General features: G+C 41.5%; 2 protein-coding genes and 1 long non-coding RNA gene across 3 annotated transcripts; all 3 read right to left on the bottom strand.

The window, feature by feature from the left end:
- Positions 1 to 6,859: 6,859 nt before the first annotated feature.
- Positions 6,860 to 10,057, bottom strand: LOC130406218 (uncharacterized). The gene is made up of 4 exons (XR_008904426.1): positions 9,597 to 10,057; positions 9,288 to 9,389; positions 9,015 to 9,107; positions 6,860 to 8,523 (listed from the first exon to the last, which is right to left on the bottom strand). It is a non-coding gene; the product is annotated as an uncharacterized LOC130406218 (long non-coding RNA).
- A 2,497-nt stretch (positions 10,058 to 12,554) lies between these two features.
- LOC130405689 (sterile alpha motif domain-containing protein 3-like) lies at positions 12,555 to 15,477 on the bottom strand. Its single transcript, XM_056610860.1, has 4 exons — positions 14,762 to 15,477; positions 14,301 to 14,478; positions 13,800 to 13,940; positions 12,555 to 13,083 (listed from the first exon to the last, which is right to left on the bottom strand). Exons 1-4 carry the CDS (start codon positions 15,475 to 15,477, stop codon positions 12,907 to 12,909), a joined length of 1,212 nt encoding a protein of 403 aa, XP_056466835.1. The 3' UTR covers positions 12,555 to 12,906.
- Positions 15,273 to 17,708, bottom strand: LOC130405690 (uncharacterized). Its single transcript, XM_056610861.1, has 3 exons — positions 17,695 to 17,708; positions 16,501 to 17,459; positions 15,273 to 16,009 (listed from the first exon to the last, which is right to left on the bottom strand). The coding sequence occupies exons 1-3, from the start codon at positions 17,706 to 17,708 to the stop codon at positions 15,945 to 15,947; spliced, it is 1,038 nt and encodes a 345-aa protein (XP_056466836.1). The 3' UTR covers positions 15,273 to 15,944.
- Positions 17,709 to 19,529: the final 1,821 nt, after the last annotated feature.

Below are 19,529 nucleotides of genomic sequence, written 5' to 3' on the forward strand. Positions count from 1 at the left end.
ACCGCACATTTTTACGGTCATTTCACGTTTTGTACATCTGAACGTGAGCGTGGAAAAGGACGTACGCCACGTTTTTGTGCGTACGCAACCTTAGTACATGAGGCCCCAGGTGTCTGGCTACTTATATCTATAATGAAGATGGTTGGGATAAAGAAATTGAGCCTGTCCTCTTGTGTACACCACTGAGATAAGGACATTACTTGCATGCTCAGGATGGAACAGTACACAAGAAGGTGCTGAAAGTAGACATCAGATGAAAAAGACTTCAACATAAATGATTTACCTGTAAATTATGTCTAATTACTCGTCAGTAAGCAAATCTTATTAAATTATTTTTTATGTCCTATGTTAAAATTTCATGAGGAACAACAATGCTCAGATTAAAAAATAAGGATAATGAAATGCTGATAAAATATCAATAAGGTCAATATGTTAAAGTATATTGACTATGTTGGGCATTATGATCATTGAATATTATACCAACAATATTATTAGTACAATTTAGTATTGATCACGAGCAGTGGCGGGCCGTGCATTTCACATCTCAGTGGTGTCCTACATGAACTAATCCACCTCTTAATGCCATCATTATGACTCCACGGCTATAGAAACCATCAATATTAAGGCAACCACACACCGGACCAACTGAGGTGGGTCTGTCTGCGTCCTGCAAGACGGAGGCGTAACTTGTAGTAGGAGGCGTAACATGTAGTCGGAGGCGTAACTTGTAGTCGGAGGCGTGTCTAGTACTTTTCTAAATCGCGGAAGTGATCTGTATGTAGCAGTGGTGCGTGGGTACATAAATGACCGCAACTCGGACCTAAAATATTAGGACTTAAATTTACTTACCGTCATGAATATCGGAAGACCCGACTTCAATGAAGATCTCGTGTGAACCGTGATTTACAACGCTTTTTGTTTACCGCGATTTAGAAAAGAACAAGTTACGCCTCCTAGTACAAGTTACGCCTCCTAATACAAGTTACGCCTCCGTCTTGCAGGACGCAGACAGATACTATTGGACCAACTGCCCGAATTGCGTCGGTAAATGAAGTCGGGCTATTTTAATCTGGCCGACATGAGCTTTACACACCTACAGGATTACAGCCGACGCCATACATTCCGCGCTTGCGCGAGATGTAATGACTCCAAAACAACAGGCGGCGCTAATCTATTGTGGGCCAAAAAACACGAAAACCGGTCCTCTTCTTCGATTACACTGTTTATCTGAGCTGTGTTCGAAGCATGGACATATTATAAAATGGACAACGGAGTCAAAAATGGCGCCTATTCATTCCTATGTAAACTGCTCAATGGCGCAGGGCAACATCAAGGAGAGATATGCTTCCGCATCGTGGGTATATGGACACGCCCTACTTCATGACGTACCGGATGCAGAAATATTCTTGTTTTTTTGCATTGTTAGCATTGTAGCTTCATAAGCGAGAGGTCTGAGCGATAGCAGTCGCATTGTTTACCGACCATGGAAGTAATCCCCTGATGATCCTCTATAGGTTTAACAATTATTATTTTAGATTAGTTTGCCCCTTTTTGAATTTATAAGAAAAGCACCTTGTATATACCTTTTTGAATGTTAAAACTGAAATAATAATTACCACTCGTTTTTTTTATATATTTCTGTTTCTGAAACGAGAATCAATTGCCCAATATATACACAGACCCATCAGCTGGCGTACCCAGGGAACTCACAAGGTGTTAGGAAGCAAAGGAGTCTGAAATGACCCCACATGGTATGGACCTATTATGTGTGGGTGCAATAAATAAGACCAACCCGGCCTCACGAAAATACGTGACACTGTCACGTTATTTAATCTATTGAAACGTGATCAGGGACACGTATTTTCTAAATTTTCATGTCAAAAAGCACAAATTTCAACTCATGTATTTCAATTGGAAGTATTTGTCGTGTCACTAAGCACGACTTCCAAACTAAGGTTCTGTCCGGGAGCGTTCTCCCTAATGTCCCTTAAGGAGCTCCGTACAGAACATTTATTGTTAAAAATTGACAGCTTTTGGCCACCCGTTTCTACTTAAATTTGTCTGTAATAACTAACAATATGACTGCTTTAGGCCACCCGTTTCTACTTTCACCTTTGATTCAGAGAAATTGTGACAATTCACGGATATATTAAATGCAGGTGCGCTGCTCTGTAGGCAAACCACGAAGGGAAAAAGGGTAGCTGCTTCATCTGTTCTTTTTAGAATTGATGTTTGATCTAGCCATAGATCTATTGTCTTGTTTTTGGCTATGTGAATGGAAGTCCGCGTCGATGCCTCGCAAGTCCAGTGTCGCGAGCGGACGTTGCAAGACATCTAGAAATCATACCGTATTTAATGGGTTATCATTAATATTGATGTGTAGGGGTTGATTATAACTCGTGAATAATATTGTTTATACCACAGTCTGGGGGAATACTTGTATTCTGATTGGCTGCAGGGTGTGTATTAACTCCTGATATAGGCCTACAGACACCTGCTAAGTAGTTCCAGTCAGTGTTTAGATTCTCTGCCCAAGCCCGACCCGACCCGACCCACGGGCCGGGTCGGGCCGATATTTCCCACCACTATCCTCGGGCCGGGCCTTTGATCGAGCGTTTTTATTTTTATTTTATCATTGGTTTATTGGCCTAATCTGAGGAGAAATCTATGCCATAAACAGAAATATTATAGGTCTTTATTACACGGGTCTTCTCTATGCCGTGGAACGCTCCGTTCACTTGCATGGGTAGTAGTCCGGTGACTTGTCAACCCCAGCGTCTTCTGTTGCTAAGCGACGTAACCGTCTTTGCGGACAAATTATTTCTCTGCTGATCAACACTACGAATGCTGGTAACGAATAAATTGTAAAAAAGACACAGCATGTGAAGTTATTTTTTCGTTTTGGCAAGTAGCCGTGTAATAAGCGGGCTAATGTATAGCACGTTGCCGGTCATTAACGAAAATAAGACCCTTCAGGTGGGGCTTATTTTCCCGATAATGACCGGCGTTCTATGCATTATCCCTTACATATATATTTAGCAGAGTAGACCTAGTAACAAATGTGTACAAAGTTGCATAATTAAAAAAAAATGTCGGGTTGAAATCGGGCTCATAATTACAGTTAATGTGTCGGGGCGGGCCGGGCTCGGACAGAACGTGCACGGGCTCGGGATTGATTTTCTTAATTAATCGAATGGGAAATGCAATAGGCCTATTTTAGGACCGAATCACCGTTAAACGTGTTTCTAATAACATTTCTAGCGAGAAATATACTTTTTACGTAATCTTTAGTCAGTGATTACGTCTGATCTTTAGTTTTATAGTTATTAGGAAGATTTTATCGGCTCGCTCGCATGTTTCAACTTCGTCTGGTTGCTAGGGACGCTGCTTTCGCTAAACTAGCAGCTCACGTGTTTCCTGCGTTTGTGTTATTAAACCGTTACTTTATGTAACTTTTAATGATATCATCTTGTTAGAAACACGTATATCTGAGAGCCAACCCAGTCGCCAAAAGCATATGTTGACATTGTACGTTTTCGTGAACACTGGATTATGTCGCATTTCAACATAAAATAGCGTGTTATACACACACACACACACACACACACACACACACACACACACACACACACACACACACACACACACACACAATGCATTTCGCGGCTAAAACAACAACAAAAAATATTCCTTCAAATATTATTGCTTTCAAAACATTGGCCAAAGTGGAATATCTTTTTTATTTGGGCTGCTTGCTTCTAGGACATTTTGGGTGGATTTTGAACGGTATGTGGGCAGGACGTTTTTTGCTGGACCTGGCAACCCTGCGCTGTTGCCCGAGGTGCTGAAATGCTCCGGAACAGATCTGGATCCACTATGGCCAAAAGACTTATGCCCCCCCCCCCTCCCCCTTAAATAAATACAATGGCAGAATAAAGAATAAATTCATGCATTATTATTCAACTTGAACATGTGTTTTTACAGTATAGCGTGGTGGAGGGATGACGTATGTTGGCCAACCCGGAAGTGAGCGTCGCCCTGGGTTCCCTTGACAAAAAGCCAATGGGTTTTTCCATTGGATTCTGGATTATTGCAGAAAAATTAGCATCTTTGAAGCACCTCCTCAAAAACTGAAAATAAATGCATAAATAAAAATAACCGTGCTCCAAAGAACGTAATGTAAACCAATGCATTCAGAATGGGAGTGTTTTTCTGATTTTTCCATGCTACACAGAACCAAATGCAAATAAACCCATGCAAATAAAGACTTCATGGTCATAATCATTTAAATAGAATTAATCTCCTGAGTGTGTAGGATGGTATTCTATTTTTTTCAATGGGGCTGCATCCAGTCACTTGACCGTCATGGTTCCTATGGTGGTTCCTATCGACCGCCCCCTCTAATCCTTACATGGCTCTAAAAACCACGCGGCAAAGGAGCTGCCGTCAATTGTGTTGTTTTTGTCGTAAACTAGGGTCCGATGGTTAAAAAAATAGACAGATATTCCAAGGTATCCTTAAAAGGCAGCTTGGATGTTTTTATTTTCTGCAGTTTAGACTACTTCTATAACCTATTTTTGAAAGCAAAACACCAAGCTCATTGATTTAACGAGGCAGGGTTATTTGAAACAATTTATTAAATAAATATTTGTGAGATGTCATTACTTCTCCTGAGTTTGCTTCCTATTTATGTCGAGTGTACACCCCTACTGTCCACAAGCATCCCCCCCCCCTCCCCATATGGATTTGGAGAATTGTTGCCACGGCCCAGTGGTGGGGGTATCATATATATGAAAGAGGGCATTCAATTATACTATAATGATCAATTTGGAGGCCGAAGCCCTAAAGGAAATGATGCAATAGGTGACTGAGTCGACAATATTTAAGTAAGCTGTACCTTGGGGTCTCTTATATATCAAAGGGGGTCTCAAAGGACGCATACGCTTCAACCTGTGGCTCCAGCCCTACAGGAAATGACTCAGCAAGTGCTCCATCTCGTTGCACCTGCACCCAGCGGCTCGCTTGCAAGATTTTGGACTGAAGTTCTTCCCAGACCTACACCCTAGCCATCCAACATGCATATCTGAGAATCAGGCCTCTCTTTAATAATGACAAAAAGTTATGAGAGAAATACACATTAACTTATTGTTATCTCATAAGCGGCGTGGTGCCGGCTCCTTATGACCTTTTGACCCCAGACTTCAAAAACGTGGCCACAGGCCAGCTGTGTCTGCACACCTTAAGCCACAAATGTACACATCCATCCCACAAAAAATGGGGACTAGAAACTAACCTCTGTCTTATGTACATTTACTGTACTGTTGGAGGTCACGCCCCTTTTCCGGCCTTTTCGAGATAGCTAGGGATACTAAAATGTTTACACGCATTTCCCGGGCCCCCGAGAACGACATATCCGAGATTTGGAGTTCTAGCCCTTAGAGAAAAAAAGTTTTCCCAAATGGACTGTCATTTGGACAAAGAAGTGTTGCCTGCAAGACCTAATGGTTCAGAATGTGGTGGAAAAACAGTTTTTGAGATGGGAAGGTCCTACCGCCCTGAAATTTGAATACCTTATTATAGGGCCTATCTGGGAACCTGGAAAATTGGCCCGGTCGGACCCCGGGGGCAGGAAGGGGGGCCCCTTCCTGCCCGAAACTTGGCCCAGTCGGACCCCGAGTGCAGGAAGGGGGGGCCTGGACTTTCATAATCTTCGCTCGGTGAATGTGAAGGATGTTTGGTCGGATAGTTATGATGAAGAATCATAATGTGAATGGGAATATTCTATAGATGTCTTGATATCATCTTTCGTCTCAACACTTCTGCTGCAGCCGCTTAAAGTCTCACTCCGAGAACCTTAAAACATGAATCAATCCATTAGAAGTATGAAAATATCTTACCGGTGGCGTAACGGGGCAAACAAGGTGTCCTTTGACATCTACGTTTCGAGGCGATTGCAACAGTGCCACACATGATCATATTTGAATATGTTTCGGGGTAGTAATTAGCTTTCGATTTTGGAGGCCTTTATCAAAAATGACCAGCTCACTCACAGAAATATTTAACCCTAACTTTTAAGATTTATGTAATTTAATTAATAACAAAGTTCCATTTGATTTTTTAAATATTTTGAACATAAACCTACCTAATAAACTTTACATGATCCATATGCATCAGTGTAATAAAGCCTATTCATTTGAAATGCATATTCCTCAGGTTTATGTATTCAGTATTAATATGATTTATTGAATTTAAATGCATATTATTCAGGTTATACATTTAGAATACATTAAGTATATTTGTTTGAATTACATAGTAATTAGGTTACCTATTCAAGATGAATAAAGTGTATGTGTTTAAGATACATAACCATTAAGCTTAAATTCAATCAAAATGCATTAGATTTATGTATTTTTATGATTAATATCCATTAATATGTTTCTATTAGGTTACCTATTCAAGATGATTAATGTGTATGTTTTTGAAATACATAACAATTAAGCTTAAATTTAATCATAATGCATTATTTTTATGATTCATATTCAATGCATTTTTTCTATTAGGTTACCTATTCAAGATGATTGTGTATTTGTTTGAAATTCAACAATATCTCAATGATGCATACAATCAGACCACCTTGTTGATTCAACTAATTTATTAACGCTTCTCTTCACACAGACACTGTACTCAGCAGGTAGTGTAGCTCTTCAACCAAGTCATCTACTGCTATAGATGGAACATGAAACATGTTTTGTAATTTCAATAGAACAGAGGCAAGTTAGTATCTGCTCCAACAATGGCAGTAAAGGACCTGCTCTTTTTTCTAGATCTAGAACAAACAAACAAACAAACTACAGGCTCAACAACATTCCTTACATCTGTATCTGCTGGAACGATCGCAGTAATGGGATATATTGAAAGGACAGAACAAACTCTACAGGCTCAACAACATTAAACATATAGTAGTAGAACATAGTTAACTGAGCACCTTCCGTTTCTAGCTTTCTGTGTGTTCGATGTGTGAATCTTCAAGGTTGTGAACGTACTGGAACACTATAAAACACATGGTTATCAGCATGTATGGGCGGTCTCTTCCTGTACTTCCTCCTCCCATCACCACCCCACCCCAAAAAAAGAGTCACCTGAGCAATTTGAGTTTCAGTGCTTGTACTTTGGGGGAAGGCTTGGACGATTCCAGGTCCATCAGGATCTTCTGGTAAGCTTCGAATGTATACTTCAAGTTTTTTGGATAGCTTAAATTAAGAGCATAGATCAACCCATAAAGCATTACGCATGCATGGTTGATACTTTTGAGGTTGTTGAGAACTTTGACCCCTTCCAGGACCATACCGACATCTGCAAAGAGTCCACCAGGACCATCATGATCATCACCCTCAGCTTGAACGGTGTAGATTGCCATGGTTGTCCCTGCGACATCTGCCTCGGCCTCACTGCATTCGATGTCCTGAAAGATGGAGGGAACAGAGAACAATGAGCTGTGTCACCCTCACCTTTGACCACCAAATTCTAAGCAGCTTATCATTGAGGCCAAGTGCGTGTTAATTTGAAAAAATTCCCTTAAGGCACTGTAGATATAGCGTTCATGAGAATGGGATGGAGTTCAAGGTTACAATGACCTCAAGATCTTTGACTCCCTAAAAGCCTGGAAAACAAAACAAAAAGTCACGTTATGTATAAATGGAGTTGTACATTCAATGATCAACTATTTAAATATGATTTAAAAAAAAAAGTGGTGTTTGAGCATTGTTGATCACAATGAGGGTTGCGTCAAAGAATCTAGATGCCATTCCTTACCGTGTTTGTGGTAACTCTGTGCCGTAAAGAATGGCATGTCGTGTCTCATTGCTTAAAATTAATACTCTTACGGTAATCCTTTAATTTAGTGAATATTTAATGGTGCACATGAAACATAAGAGACTAACTTACATGTTCATAGGTTCGTCCTACTCTGAGGCTAAGGTTTTGTGCTTCCTTAAGACGCAAGGATTTCCGGGAAGACAGAAGAGACTGCACTTTATCCAACAAAGCCTTTGACCTGCCACAATAAAAATGGAGTCAACAAAACATCCCTTAAAAATGTAAAAAATCTGTGAGGTTTATGAAAATATTCTCATAAGTAACCAATACCTAAAAGAGCCAAAGTAGGGTGAAAGGACAGTAGGAAAGAGGCAAACCTACTGCTCCCTCACTCCTACCCTCCACCATCTCTCCTAATCTCCTCTCATAGGGTAAGGTTTACTCCCTCCTATCCAACCCTCTCTCATGCCGTCCTCCCTCTCTCCTAACCTCCTTCTGTTTCCTGTTAGCAAATAGAAGGAACTAATCTCTTCCTATCCTGACCTTCTCTTCCCTAACCCATCAACCCTTGCAAATGCCCCATTCTACTAAATAGAATCAGCCCCAACAGCCAAAACAAAACAATGTATCCTTACTACTACACTGTTTTATGACTTACCTCTTCACATCCGGCTTTGGCTTTATAGTCTGCCTCAGATCCTCAGCTGCCTTTTGACAGAAAAAAACAATAATTATCCCATTATTTCTCTCCACAGATATCAGCCCTAAATACAATACAAGGTATGGTAAAGGATGAAGACAGGAATTGCATTATCTTTGTAAACCTCATTGTATAAAAAATTGAGAAGTAACAATTTCGCCCTACTTTTACACCTTTTTAAAATCCCATGCTTTATGTATGTGTGAAGTTACACTGTGATAGGAGGTAACACACAATAAAGCTATATGTGTGAAGTGTGTGGGAGACAGAGAGAGAGAGAGACAGACCGAGAGGGAGAAGACCTAGGGGAAGAGAGAAAAGGAAGGACGGAGAGACAGAGAGAAGAGGGAGACAGAGGGAGATAGTCAGACACAGAAAGGGGGAGGGAGACAGAAAAGAGAGAGTAGGGGGAGACAGACAAAGTGTGGTAGGATAAAGAGAGGGGGGGGCGGGGAGAGAGACAAGTCGATCAATCTTGTGTTGGTTAGAGTCCACTTACTTGCAATAACATCAAGGACAACAAGAAGGCTTCCCTCTCCCCGATGTTCTTCAGGCGTTGGAGCTCATAAGCTGAGAGTCCACAACATGCATCCTGTTGACCCCCCCCCACACACACACACACACACACACGAGAATCAAGCTGATCAGAATCAAGAATTAAAACCGAACTATCATAATCTGAAAGGCATTTCTTACTAAATAACATTTCCAAAACGGGTGTCAATTACATAACTGCTGCTTTATGAGAACTATCAAGTTTCTGTGTACTCACCTTCTTGTTTGGGGCAGAATTGTTGCTGGCAGATTGGAGACGCTTAGGTGCCAGGACCCGTCCCTTCACCTCAGGCCCCTCCGGACCATTTGGATTTACTTCCTACAAGTGACAGCACTACCACCATTGCCTTGAGGGAATTTCTTACTCAAAACAAACAACCCATTGGACCCAATGACGAACTACTGGTGGTCAAGGTCAATGTGACCTAATGCCCATCCCATTCTCATGAACACCACATGTTATCAGGCGCACCTAGAGGGAAATTAATTACATCTGCCACAAAGGACAGAAAGATGACATACTTACCACGTATTCTTTGACCAATGTGTCCAGGTCTTCACAGAGGTAGATGCTGAGACATCTCAAAACGCAATCACGCCTCACGTTGATGTCTTGATTCTGAAACAAACATTGCATGATCCCATGCTGGTCAGTGTCAGATACACACTAAAGCCCAGTTCAGACCAAAGATTCACCTTGCAACGGCTTGCAACTCGCAACTCCTTGCAACGCCTTGCAACGCCTTGCAAAGCCTTGCAACGCCTTGCAACGAGACGGGCTGCGATGTTCTAAAACTGGGCAGTTCACACTGGCTGCAACGCGCTGCAACGGGCTGCGACGCTAGGTGGTTTCCATAGCAACTGTGAACGCTCTGGCACATGCTGAGAGCCGCAACATCATCATTTGCGTAGGTTAGGTTAGATTAGTTAGGTTTGCGATTAGTTAGGTTTGCAATTAGTTTTATTTTTATTTTACTTGAGAGTAGGCTAGAGTTAGGCCCTTTCCCAATCCTTTGCTCTAAAGAAAATCTCAGCCCTAGCCCTCGCTGTTGCGCGTGCACGCACCGTGGAGCAATGTCCCAATACCTCTTTAATGTAGCTTTAAGGGGTAGCGGGGAGGGCTAACATCCCCTCAAAATTGAGATTTTCGATGGGCACCCTCAAAGCGCTTCAGTTCTGACTTGCTCCCAAAATACCTTGCGAGAAAACGGAAAATCAAGAAATATCCTAGACAAGATGGAGGACGAAAAGATAAACACAAAACACAAATGTAAGTATTTTCTCTGTAATTAACGAGTAATTATTTTATTAATTATACTCTGCAGCCCGGCCGCAGGCTTCGAAGCCCGGCAGCGGACTCTCGGAAGTCCCCGGCCGACTTTCGCGGAAGATCGCGGAAGTCCCCGGCCGACTTTCTTAGGCCGCCCGACCCCGGTTCTCGGCCGGGATGCATGCCCGTTCACGGGCTCTGCAGCCCGGCCGTCGACCGGGCTGCAGACCGGGATGCATACGACCGGGCTGGATATCATGTCGTATGATATCCAGATCTTCCATGTTCTAGTGACTCCAGGTTAAAAATAAACTTTACTATACTAATATATTATATTAGATTAGATTAGATTAGATTAGATTAGGTTTTATTGATCCTTTTGGGATGACTCCCTCAAGGAAATTGATTGTCCAGTAGCTTACAGAAAGAAACACAACACAATATTAAATTATATACAATATAAGATAAACAATACACTCTAAGATAACAATAAAAAGTAAACAGTAAACAATAATTATAAGATAAGATAAACAATAAACTCTTAACTAACTAACTATAAAAAGTAAACAAAAAACGGTAAACAGTAAACAATAAACTCTTAGCTAATATAGAAAGTAATATTAGTAACATTATCAGTTATTAATTATTAATATTCTATAAGTAATATTATATATACTAATATATATATTATATTAGTAATATTCTATAAGTATTATTATACTAATATATTATATTAGTAATATTACATGGTTAATCAATGTATTTTTTGGCAGTACTATATTGTGTACATAGCTATTACATATTGTACGTAACATATGGCCATATCACCCAGTTCTGGCATATAATTCCTAATTCCTTCTTATTCGTTTTCTCTCAGGACATCGTTGAGTCCACTGCCACCAGCCCCCCCACCTCTCCCTCATGCTCCTCCACCCCAGGCACCTCTTCCACCACCCCAGACACCCCTTCCAAGAGGAGAGTGCCAGGGAGCAGGCGAGGCATGAGGAGAGCGAGGCAAAGTTGGCGGAATGGTGGAGAAGATGTGATTCTCCACCATTCTCTCAAAAGATGAGAGAGGGTGTGTGTGTGTGTATTTTTAGGTGTGCGTTTGTGTGTATTTTTAGATGTGTGGTTCAGTGTTTCTTATTTAAATAAAGTGTTTCTTCTAAAGTGTTCTTGTTCTTAACCGATTATTATCTAAGGGTGCATTCACACTAGGCCTTCTGGCCGTGGCCGTGGCTGTTTTAGCACCTAACCGTGCTCAAATCTGCCAGTGTGAGTGTGGCCAGTCTCGCCAGGCCGTGCCAATTACAAAATATAAATACCATTTCAGGTTAAACATCTTTACAATGGGTCTTGCTCGTTGCCCGAGACAATGGCAGCCAGTCTGTCTCTTGTAACATTACCAGGGGTCTGGTTATCTGCTAGGGGGCACAGGGAGGCCATGATGACGTCACAGGGTAGGGTTGTCCCATTTGGTAGGGGATCGGTTAGGGTAGCAATGAGGGGTAGCAATGAGCATGAGCAATGAGGGTTAGGGTTGAGATGTAGGGTTGAGACAGTGAGCAAAGAAACGGGATTGGGCCTTACTATGTCTTGTCATTCTCCACTACATCTGCATTGGAGTAAATAGCTGGAGCTTACAGTTAGTTTAGATTACCCGTTGTTGGATACATTGCATTTTCCGGTCATTTGTCGTCCTCATATCTGTATGTGCACACAATTATTCATGTCTGCGATCATCACAGAGTCCACAAGCAGCAGGTCGCAATTCCCGATGGGTCACAATTCATGACAGCAGACCGTCGAAATCTGCGACCACACTGTAAATGCGGGGAAAATGAGTCAAACTCCAACCAAATGTTTTCAGGTCATTTGTCGTCCTCATATTTGTATTTGGACACAATTATTCATGTCTGCGATCATCACAGAGTCCACAAGCAGCAGGTCGCAATTCCCGATGGGTCACAATTCATGACAGCAGACCGTCGAAATCTGCGCCCACACTGTAAATGCAGAAAAAATGAGACAAACCCCAACCAAATCTTTTCAGGTAATTTGTCGTCCTCATATTCGTCCTCTGTATTTGGACACAATTATTCGTCGTAGAATTCAGCAAGATTAAAAGTGCAAATACATCAACAAAATACGACAGTACGGTACCGGTACCGGGCCGTGACGCACAAGTTGTTCTGTGCTGTGATTGGCTGAAGAGGAATAGTTAAATCGCCGCGTTCTAAAACTGGACCTTGCGATTTGACATGTTCAATCTCTTGCGACGCCTTGCAACGGCTTGCAACGACCCGTTCACACCGCCCCTGCGACGTTCTAAAACCATCTCGTTGCAAGCCGTTGCAAGGTGAATCTTTGGTCTGAACTGGGCTTAACACGCATGTCAAGCCACTAACATTTCCCTCCTTGACCATCCTGAACTCAACTGGTTTCACTACACTCCATTAAAGCAAAATGTAATTTCAATAAGTTCTCAATAAACAACCAGTCCGGCCCTTGACTTGTACACATTTTTTAATTTTGGCCCATGGCGTATGAGGTTGACACCCCTGGGTTAGACCAAAAAAATACTTACATTCTCCATCTTTGCCATCATGGCTCCGATTTTTTCCCCTGCAGCTCCCCCTTTAGTGTTGAAAACCCTGAACAGGTCGCCGGTCAGGCGGTCCAGTTCCCTCAAAAATGTTGAGGTCAGTGGTACAGTTGTCAGCCGCATAAACTCCAAGTTGATCTGTAAAAGACAACAGAGACAGGACACAGACTTAAACAGGGGCAGCTGTTGCTCAGTTGGTAAAGGGGTCAATCATAGACCGAAGGTCAGTGGTTCAAATCCCTGCTCTGACTGTCCACATGTCAAAGTGTCCTTGAGCAAGGCTAGAGCACTGCACAGCAGCTGGCTGCCGCCATTGAATTGTTAACTGGGTGAATGAGAGAAAGCCATTGTAAAGCACTTAGGTTTGGGTTGGGCTCGACGCTAAGCTTTTTTCCAAGTAGCACTTGTGCTACCATGTTGAAAAATGTAGTAGCACACAACATTTTTTAGCAGCACAATGAAAAGTCAGCAATTTTGGTAAAGATGTCATTTTGAAACAAATAAAGTACTTTAGCCTAATCCTAACCCTGCTAATTTTTAATGTTATAACTGGCTCTTTGCCTTAACAAAAATCAGGAAAGACAAACAATGCAAATGTGTGTGAGAAAATAGAATATTTATGTCACGGAAGGACTGCATGTACTACAGTTTCTGTTGGAGTCGCACTGATGCGACTGAATGTAATTTGCTATTCGCACTGGAAATTATCAACTCGCAAATGCGAGCAAAACAGTTGCACTGTCGAGCCCTGTTTGGGTGCACAAAAGCGCTATTGAAGTGCAGACCAATTACCACATGTGTGACAATGTGTGACATTGAATACACAAGTTACTAAACTTCAGATTCACACTTGCCTCAATGACGTCAAAGAGTGCTGGCCATTTATTGAAAAACTCTGGAATCTTTGGCTCCTGGAGAACCTCCTGTCTCCTGAGGGAGAATGTACGCTGCATCTTTTCCTTGATGAGGGCCTCATCCCTTTTCTTCTTTTTTACCTGAAATGGAATGAAACGTCATTGTCATTATACAGTAAAGATACTTGTATAACTAGATATGATGAGAAACTCTCAGCAATGGTACACAATACAATTGGAAACAGAAATATTAACAATATGATTAGGGAGTAAGAATATTTTCCAAACTGAGCGTAATAGATAAAGAAAAATTAACTGTGCAAAGTAACCACAAAACAGCTTAAGTGTCCAGTGCTGTGCAAAATGAACTGTTGGGCTGCTTGAGCTGAGCTGGACAGGAAGTATAGTGCAAAAAACATGACGGGTGAAAAGCTCTTATACTGGCCATGCCGTGAACATGGTGTAATCATGGATAGGTAAGATATGTATTGCACATTATACCTCCATCAGTAGAGCCACCCTTTCCATCTCCAAACTGTGTTTTGTTTCACCACTAGGGATGTTCGGACAGAAATTTACATCTCCCTTCCTGGGCTTCTTGATGTTGGCTGCTGGAGACTGCTGGCCACTTCGCTTGTTTTTCAGAGAGTTGATGGCAACCTCGGGGTGTCCAGCTCGGCTGAGGAGAAGAACAATGATATTTTTTCAGCACCTTTCACTGACGATCAAAAATTGCTTCACAATTTAAACACAATGGGCTCCATTTTAGTTTTGTCCTTAGTGCCATGTCTTTCATACATTTATGCTGGTGCAAAGTGGCACAAGACCTTAAATGCAAGACTTCTAATCTGTCGGACTGGCATTTACTATCTTGCTCCACCCTCTGCTGGCACAAATATAAAGCATAAGCCTTGGTACTTAGGACAGCAACAAAAAAATAACCCATTAAATAAAACACAAACCTCAGCTTGGTGCGGAAGTTCATCATTTTTATCTTCAGGTAATGCTTCCAGCCACAGTATCCAGTTCGTGTTACTTTTTCCAGTAAACATGGATGTGACTGTATCAGAGCCTTTGCCACTTCCTCTAATTGCTCATCCCTTGGGTAAGCTGTGTACTTTATTATTTCCTCAGCTAGGCCTTCAAGGATATCTGAGCGTACTTTTGGCGTAGGACACAGAACAGTTCCCTGTGCCTTGAACTCATCATTTCCTTTCTGGAGCATAATCTCAGCACAGGATGAGAAGCGGGGCACGACAAAGGGTCTAGGCCAGGGGCAGGACCGGGTCTCAGGCGATGACAAAACGATGGTATCATTGCTGGAGTGGGAGTCTGAATCACTTGGTTCTTGTGATGAAGAGCTGGCTTTGGAAGGAGTACCTGGGATTGTGCAGCAGGCATCCTCCGTGAGTGGAGCGGACCTGGTTGTCTCACAAAGCATGTACACCACTTTCAAAGTCCCTTTATCTTCAAGTTCTGATGTTGTCAAGAGATTCATGAACTGATTATCCATGTCTTTGTCTTTGTACTGAAGTCTGAACTTCTCAGTCACTTCAAAGAAAGTCTTGATTTTAAGAGCCAAGTCCTCCACAGTTCTTGGTATTCCGGATTCAATGGAGAGTTTTCTTGCATCCTCTTCACCTCCAAAGAGGACTCTTAAGGTTACTCGTGCTGCCATCCTGCTTTGCTAATCTAAGGTGGATACAGAAATACAGAGTAGACAGGTATTAGTCTTGTTATTCAAATATTCAATCACTCAGGCAGAATACATGGTCAGGACACAGTCATTGCCTAGATGTGATGAGGCTAGGACAGCGAGGAGGGTAACAAAGGAAGTTAGTAAAGAGGAGACTAGGAGAGACTAGGAGAGTGAGAAGGTCAGTAGAGAGTGGAGACTAGGAGAGTGAGAAGGTCAGTAGAGAGTGGAGACTAGGAGAGTGAGAAGGTCAGTAGAGAGCAGACATGAGTACAGAGAGGTACCCACAAAGTTTATGTGGTGGACTAAAACCAAATTTGTTACTGAAGATTTTTACACGGCACTGTAAATTATCAAAATCAAACCTGTAATGACGATGTCTCTTCAGGGTCACCATACGTCTGGATCCGACTGTGTAGGCCACAAGTGGACAGTAATCCGTCAGCTCCTCAAGCTGAACAAGGGCAACCTCTCTTCCTGGTGACAATGTAAACTGGAACGCCCCAAAATGGTGCTGATACCAAGCAAAGTATAAACGAACTATGAAGCTCAACTCATCTCTCACTATACATATTTGTATGATCTCTGCAAATTCAGGCATTCCAGCCGTTGACCCACATGCCAAAAACATCCCATTTCTGTAGTTGATCCCTTTAGTGGTGACATTCTTTGTGAGATTCACTTGACTGATGTCTGGATACTTCAGTCTGAGAGCCAATACAACCTCCTCATTCAAAACATCAACTGGGACTATGGAGACATTTGTAACTTCCACATTTGATGCACTGAGACTGGATGAATGCAAGTGATAACTGATCAATTGCTGGTGTTTGCTTGCCAGAGTAAGTGCAATATTCCTGAAATTATTTGTGTGTCGAGCTACTTGTTTAAAAAAACTGTGTTTGGCCTCAAACCTTATAGTCCATACACCCACAAGAGGCCCAAAGCACCTGATCAAGTGTGAGTAATGCTCGATATAATGGTGTTTAGGTTTCAGCGTCACACCTGGGATAAGCTCAAGCAACCTGTGTCTGTGCTCAGACACTTTGACATCAAGGTACGCAATGGTCTCGTGCGTGTGAACAGGTGCCACAACCAACTCTACGATTTCCTTCAGGTCTAGTATCACTTGCCAAGCCAGCTCACCCTCTGGTATAAGGTCCCCTATGAGAAATGGAAGGAAACGTATTAGGCACCAATTTTCATGGGAGTTGCCACCTATCGTTTTCCTACTGGAATAGGCAAGTGGTATGATGTGAGGCCGATTTTTTTTGTCACTCCACTTATAAGGAAATTTGAGTATACGCGTGTTAAGAGAATCCAAACTGAAGAACTTCTTCGAGATCAGAATGCTCAAACACAGTGCTAGTTCAAATGGGACAATGCCCTCAAACAAATCGTGTACTATATCTGGGGGGTAGCCTGTGCTGACGTGAAAATGTTGAAGATGTTTAGTTAAAGGGCAAGCTCTCTTCACTCCAAAGCAATTCGTTTGAGTATCCTGTGCAATCTTCAGATGTGCTTCATGTATTTCTTTGGTTCGTAGACAAAAAGCACCTGAATGAACATCCTTTGACTGTATTTCTACTTTCTGAGCAGTACAAAATCGGCAAATATATTGCCCAGAAAAGCTCTCTATGAAACCAGCCAAACCGTGGGCGCCCAAATTATCAGCAATTACACTATGCACTGTTCCTTTGACAAAAGCTCCAATTTTTGGAATGAACACACCATGCTCTTCTAGTGTAACAAGATCATGTAAAAGTGGCTCCAAAATGTTTCCATATCCATATGCCTTTACATCGTCACTCTTACACAAAACTGCCAAATAAATTGAGGTGAGTGCTGAGTGAGAGCCTGGTGCCAAGTTATTCAGAATCCAATATACACTACACAACTTGTGCTTCTTCCGCGACGTGCCCAAAGGATTACACAATTCAAAGTCATCAATGTATAAGGTTAAACTAACCCTTTAAATCATCACTTGAGAGGAACAGGTTTTCCTTGAAGTACACACCATCTCTTATGGAGCGATACTGCTGGTTTTCAGGCTGGTCAGTGTTACTGCTCTGTGTTCTGTGGGTATCAATAACTCTATTCAACACTTCAGTAGAATCAAATATCTATCTGCTGCAACGATCGCAGTAATGGGATATATTGAAAGGACCTGCAATTTTTTTGATCTAGAACAAACTCTACAGGCTCAACAACATTAAACATTTTTTTTAAGTATTCTTTTCTCTTATACGCTGTAGAAAGTGCACCACCTTTCCCCAGTGCATTAACCAAAGGATTAGATTTACATAGTAAATCAGCTAATTCATTAACAACAACACCATCAACCTCAATGTCTTTGTTTTTTAAAAAAATCTGAGAGCCTGCTACTAGTTATCGGCACAGACACTGTACTCAGCAGGTAGTGTAGCTCTTCAACCAAGTCATCTACTGCTATAGATGGAACATGAAAAATGTTCTCTAATTTCAATAGAACAGAGGCAAGTTTTTTTTCTACTACTTCAGGAAGGTCCTCTGGATAATCAATATCACTATCTGCATCTGACTGACTATCATCTATGTTTGCAGAAGATGTGGGCCTATCATCAGGACTAGCAGACTGAACAGTGACCTTAACTACACCTGCCTTAAAATCTGATAGACTGTGGGGATTATGTTTACGATTTTTATGTGACTTAAAAGTACCATATACATGTGTCTGAAATGCACATCCCTCAAACATACAAGTTACATTTTCATACTGTCTAAGATGTTGATAAGTATGACTAAAGTAATCTTTCTCAGTTGAAAGTTCTTCACACCCACACGTCTGACATTTGAATGTAGTTGACTGAGCAACTGCTGTTTCTAGCTTTCTGTGTTCTCGATATACGTGAGTCAAAAGTTTCTTCCAGGTTGTGAATGTGCAAGAACACTCTACATAAATACAGGGATATTTGCATGTGCGGGCATGGTGGAAATGTCTTAGTCTGAAGTGTTTTATTAACTCATACCTTGAAGATAATATACTGTCACACAATCTGCATGGCCACATAACACAGCACCTGTGAATGAATACAAAGAACAATAAGTCAGTTACAGCATGTTATTAACAACCAAAAAACAAGTTCCACATGGCTACAAAAACATCAGTTTTCAAAGTGCATGTATAATCTACAGCACTACTGAAAAACCCACACACCCAACCTTCTACAAGATCAGAAATTTTAGGCCATTTGTATTTTCTGTTATCAATGAATTTATCCTTTTGACTCAAAATTTTTTAGCTTCGATATCTTAAACAATTTTGTGTGAAGGGGGGGAGCGAGGGAGGCGGCAGCGGAGGGGGTTTAGAGGGTCTAGACCAGACCGGATTGCTTCTGGTGTGAACGACATAATCGGTTAATATGTGCCCCGAAAGGAAAATGGCGGCGCTTCGCGGCTATTCGCTTTCACGTCCGGTGTGTCCCTGCCATTTGAGATACCCGAAAAGTTTTGAATGAAATATATTTCAATTCGCCAATCATTGATCATTTTTCCTACTCCACATCGTGGATGAATAATACATCCATGCTCCGCATACAGCACGAAGTTTAGTGAATTGCTAGCTAACGTTAGCTAGCGAGTGCCAGCACATGAGGTAAATTAGTAGGCCTCAAGATAAAACTGCTTACCGTCATCACGAATTCTGCAGATTTGATCATCAGTGAATTGATATTAATGTAATACGATAAAAACTGCACGAATAATACACAGATTGATGTAAGAATACAAAGGATCACTCGGATTACTCACCATTACACCTGAGCTGGGAAGATGGCGTCCAGTGGAAAACGAGGATGTAATTTCCTGTTCCGGTTCACTTACCGGTAGCCTTAATTGTATGCGCACCAATCCCATACATTTTAAGTAAAAGAATCGTGTTTGTTTCACAGCTTTCATTATTTAAACCATGTTAATATGTATTAAGTAATTACATTTAATATATTTTAGAATTGACAGAAGTACACAGATTATAATTAATTTCAATACATACATTT

The sequence above is a fragment of the Gadus chalcogrammus genome, chromosome 16 (genome assembly GCF_026213295.1).
Source record: "Gadus chalcogrammus isolate NIFS_2021 chromosome 16, NIFS_Gcha_1.0, whole genome shotgun sequence".
Classification (NCBI taxonomy): domain Eukaryota; kingdom Metazoa; phylum Chordata; class Actinopteri; order Gadiformes; family Gadidae; genus Gadus; species Gadus chalcogrammus.

Coding starts and splice junctions, on each gene's coding strand:
- LOC130405689 (XM_056610860.1), bottom strand. CDS start 15,477: ATGGCAGCACGAGTAACCTTAAGAGTCCTCTTTGGAGGTGAAGAGGAT. Junction 14,479..14,761: donor AACTTCCGCACCAAGCTGAG/GTTTGTGTTTTA, acceptor TCTTCTCCTCAG/CCGAGCTGGACACCCCGAGG. Junction 13,941..14,300: donor GGGTGGCTCTACTGATGGAG/GTATAATGTGCA, acceptor ATTCCATTTCAG/GTAAAAAAGAAGAAAAGGGA.
- LOC130405690 (XM_056610861.1), bottom strand. Junction 16,010..16,500: donor GTTGCTTGAGCTTATCCCAG/GTGTGACGCTGA, acceptor GCTTGGTATCAG/CACCATTTTGGGGCGTTCCA.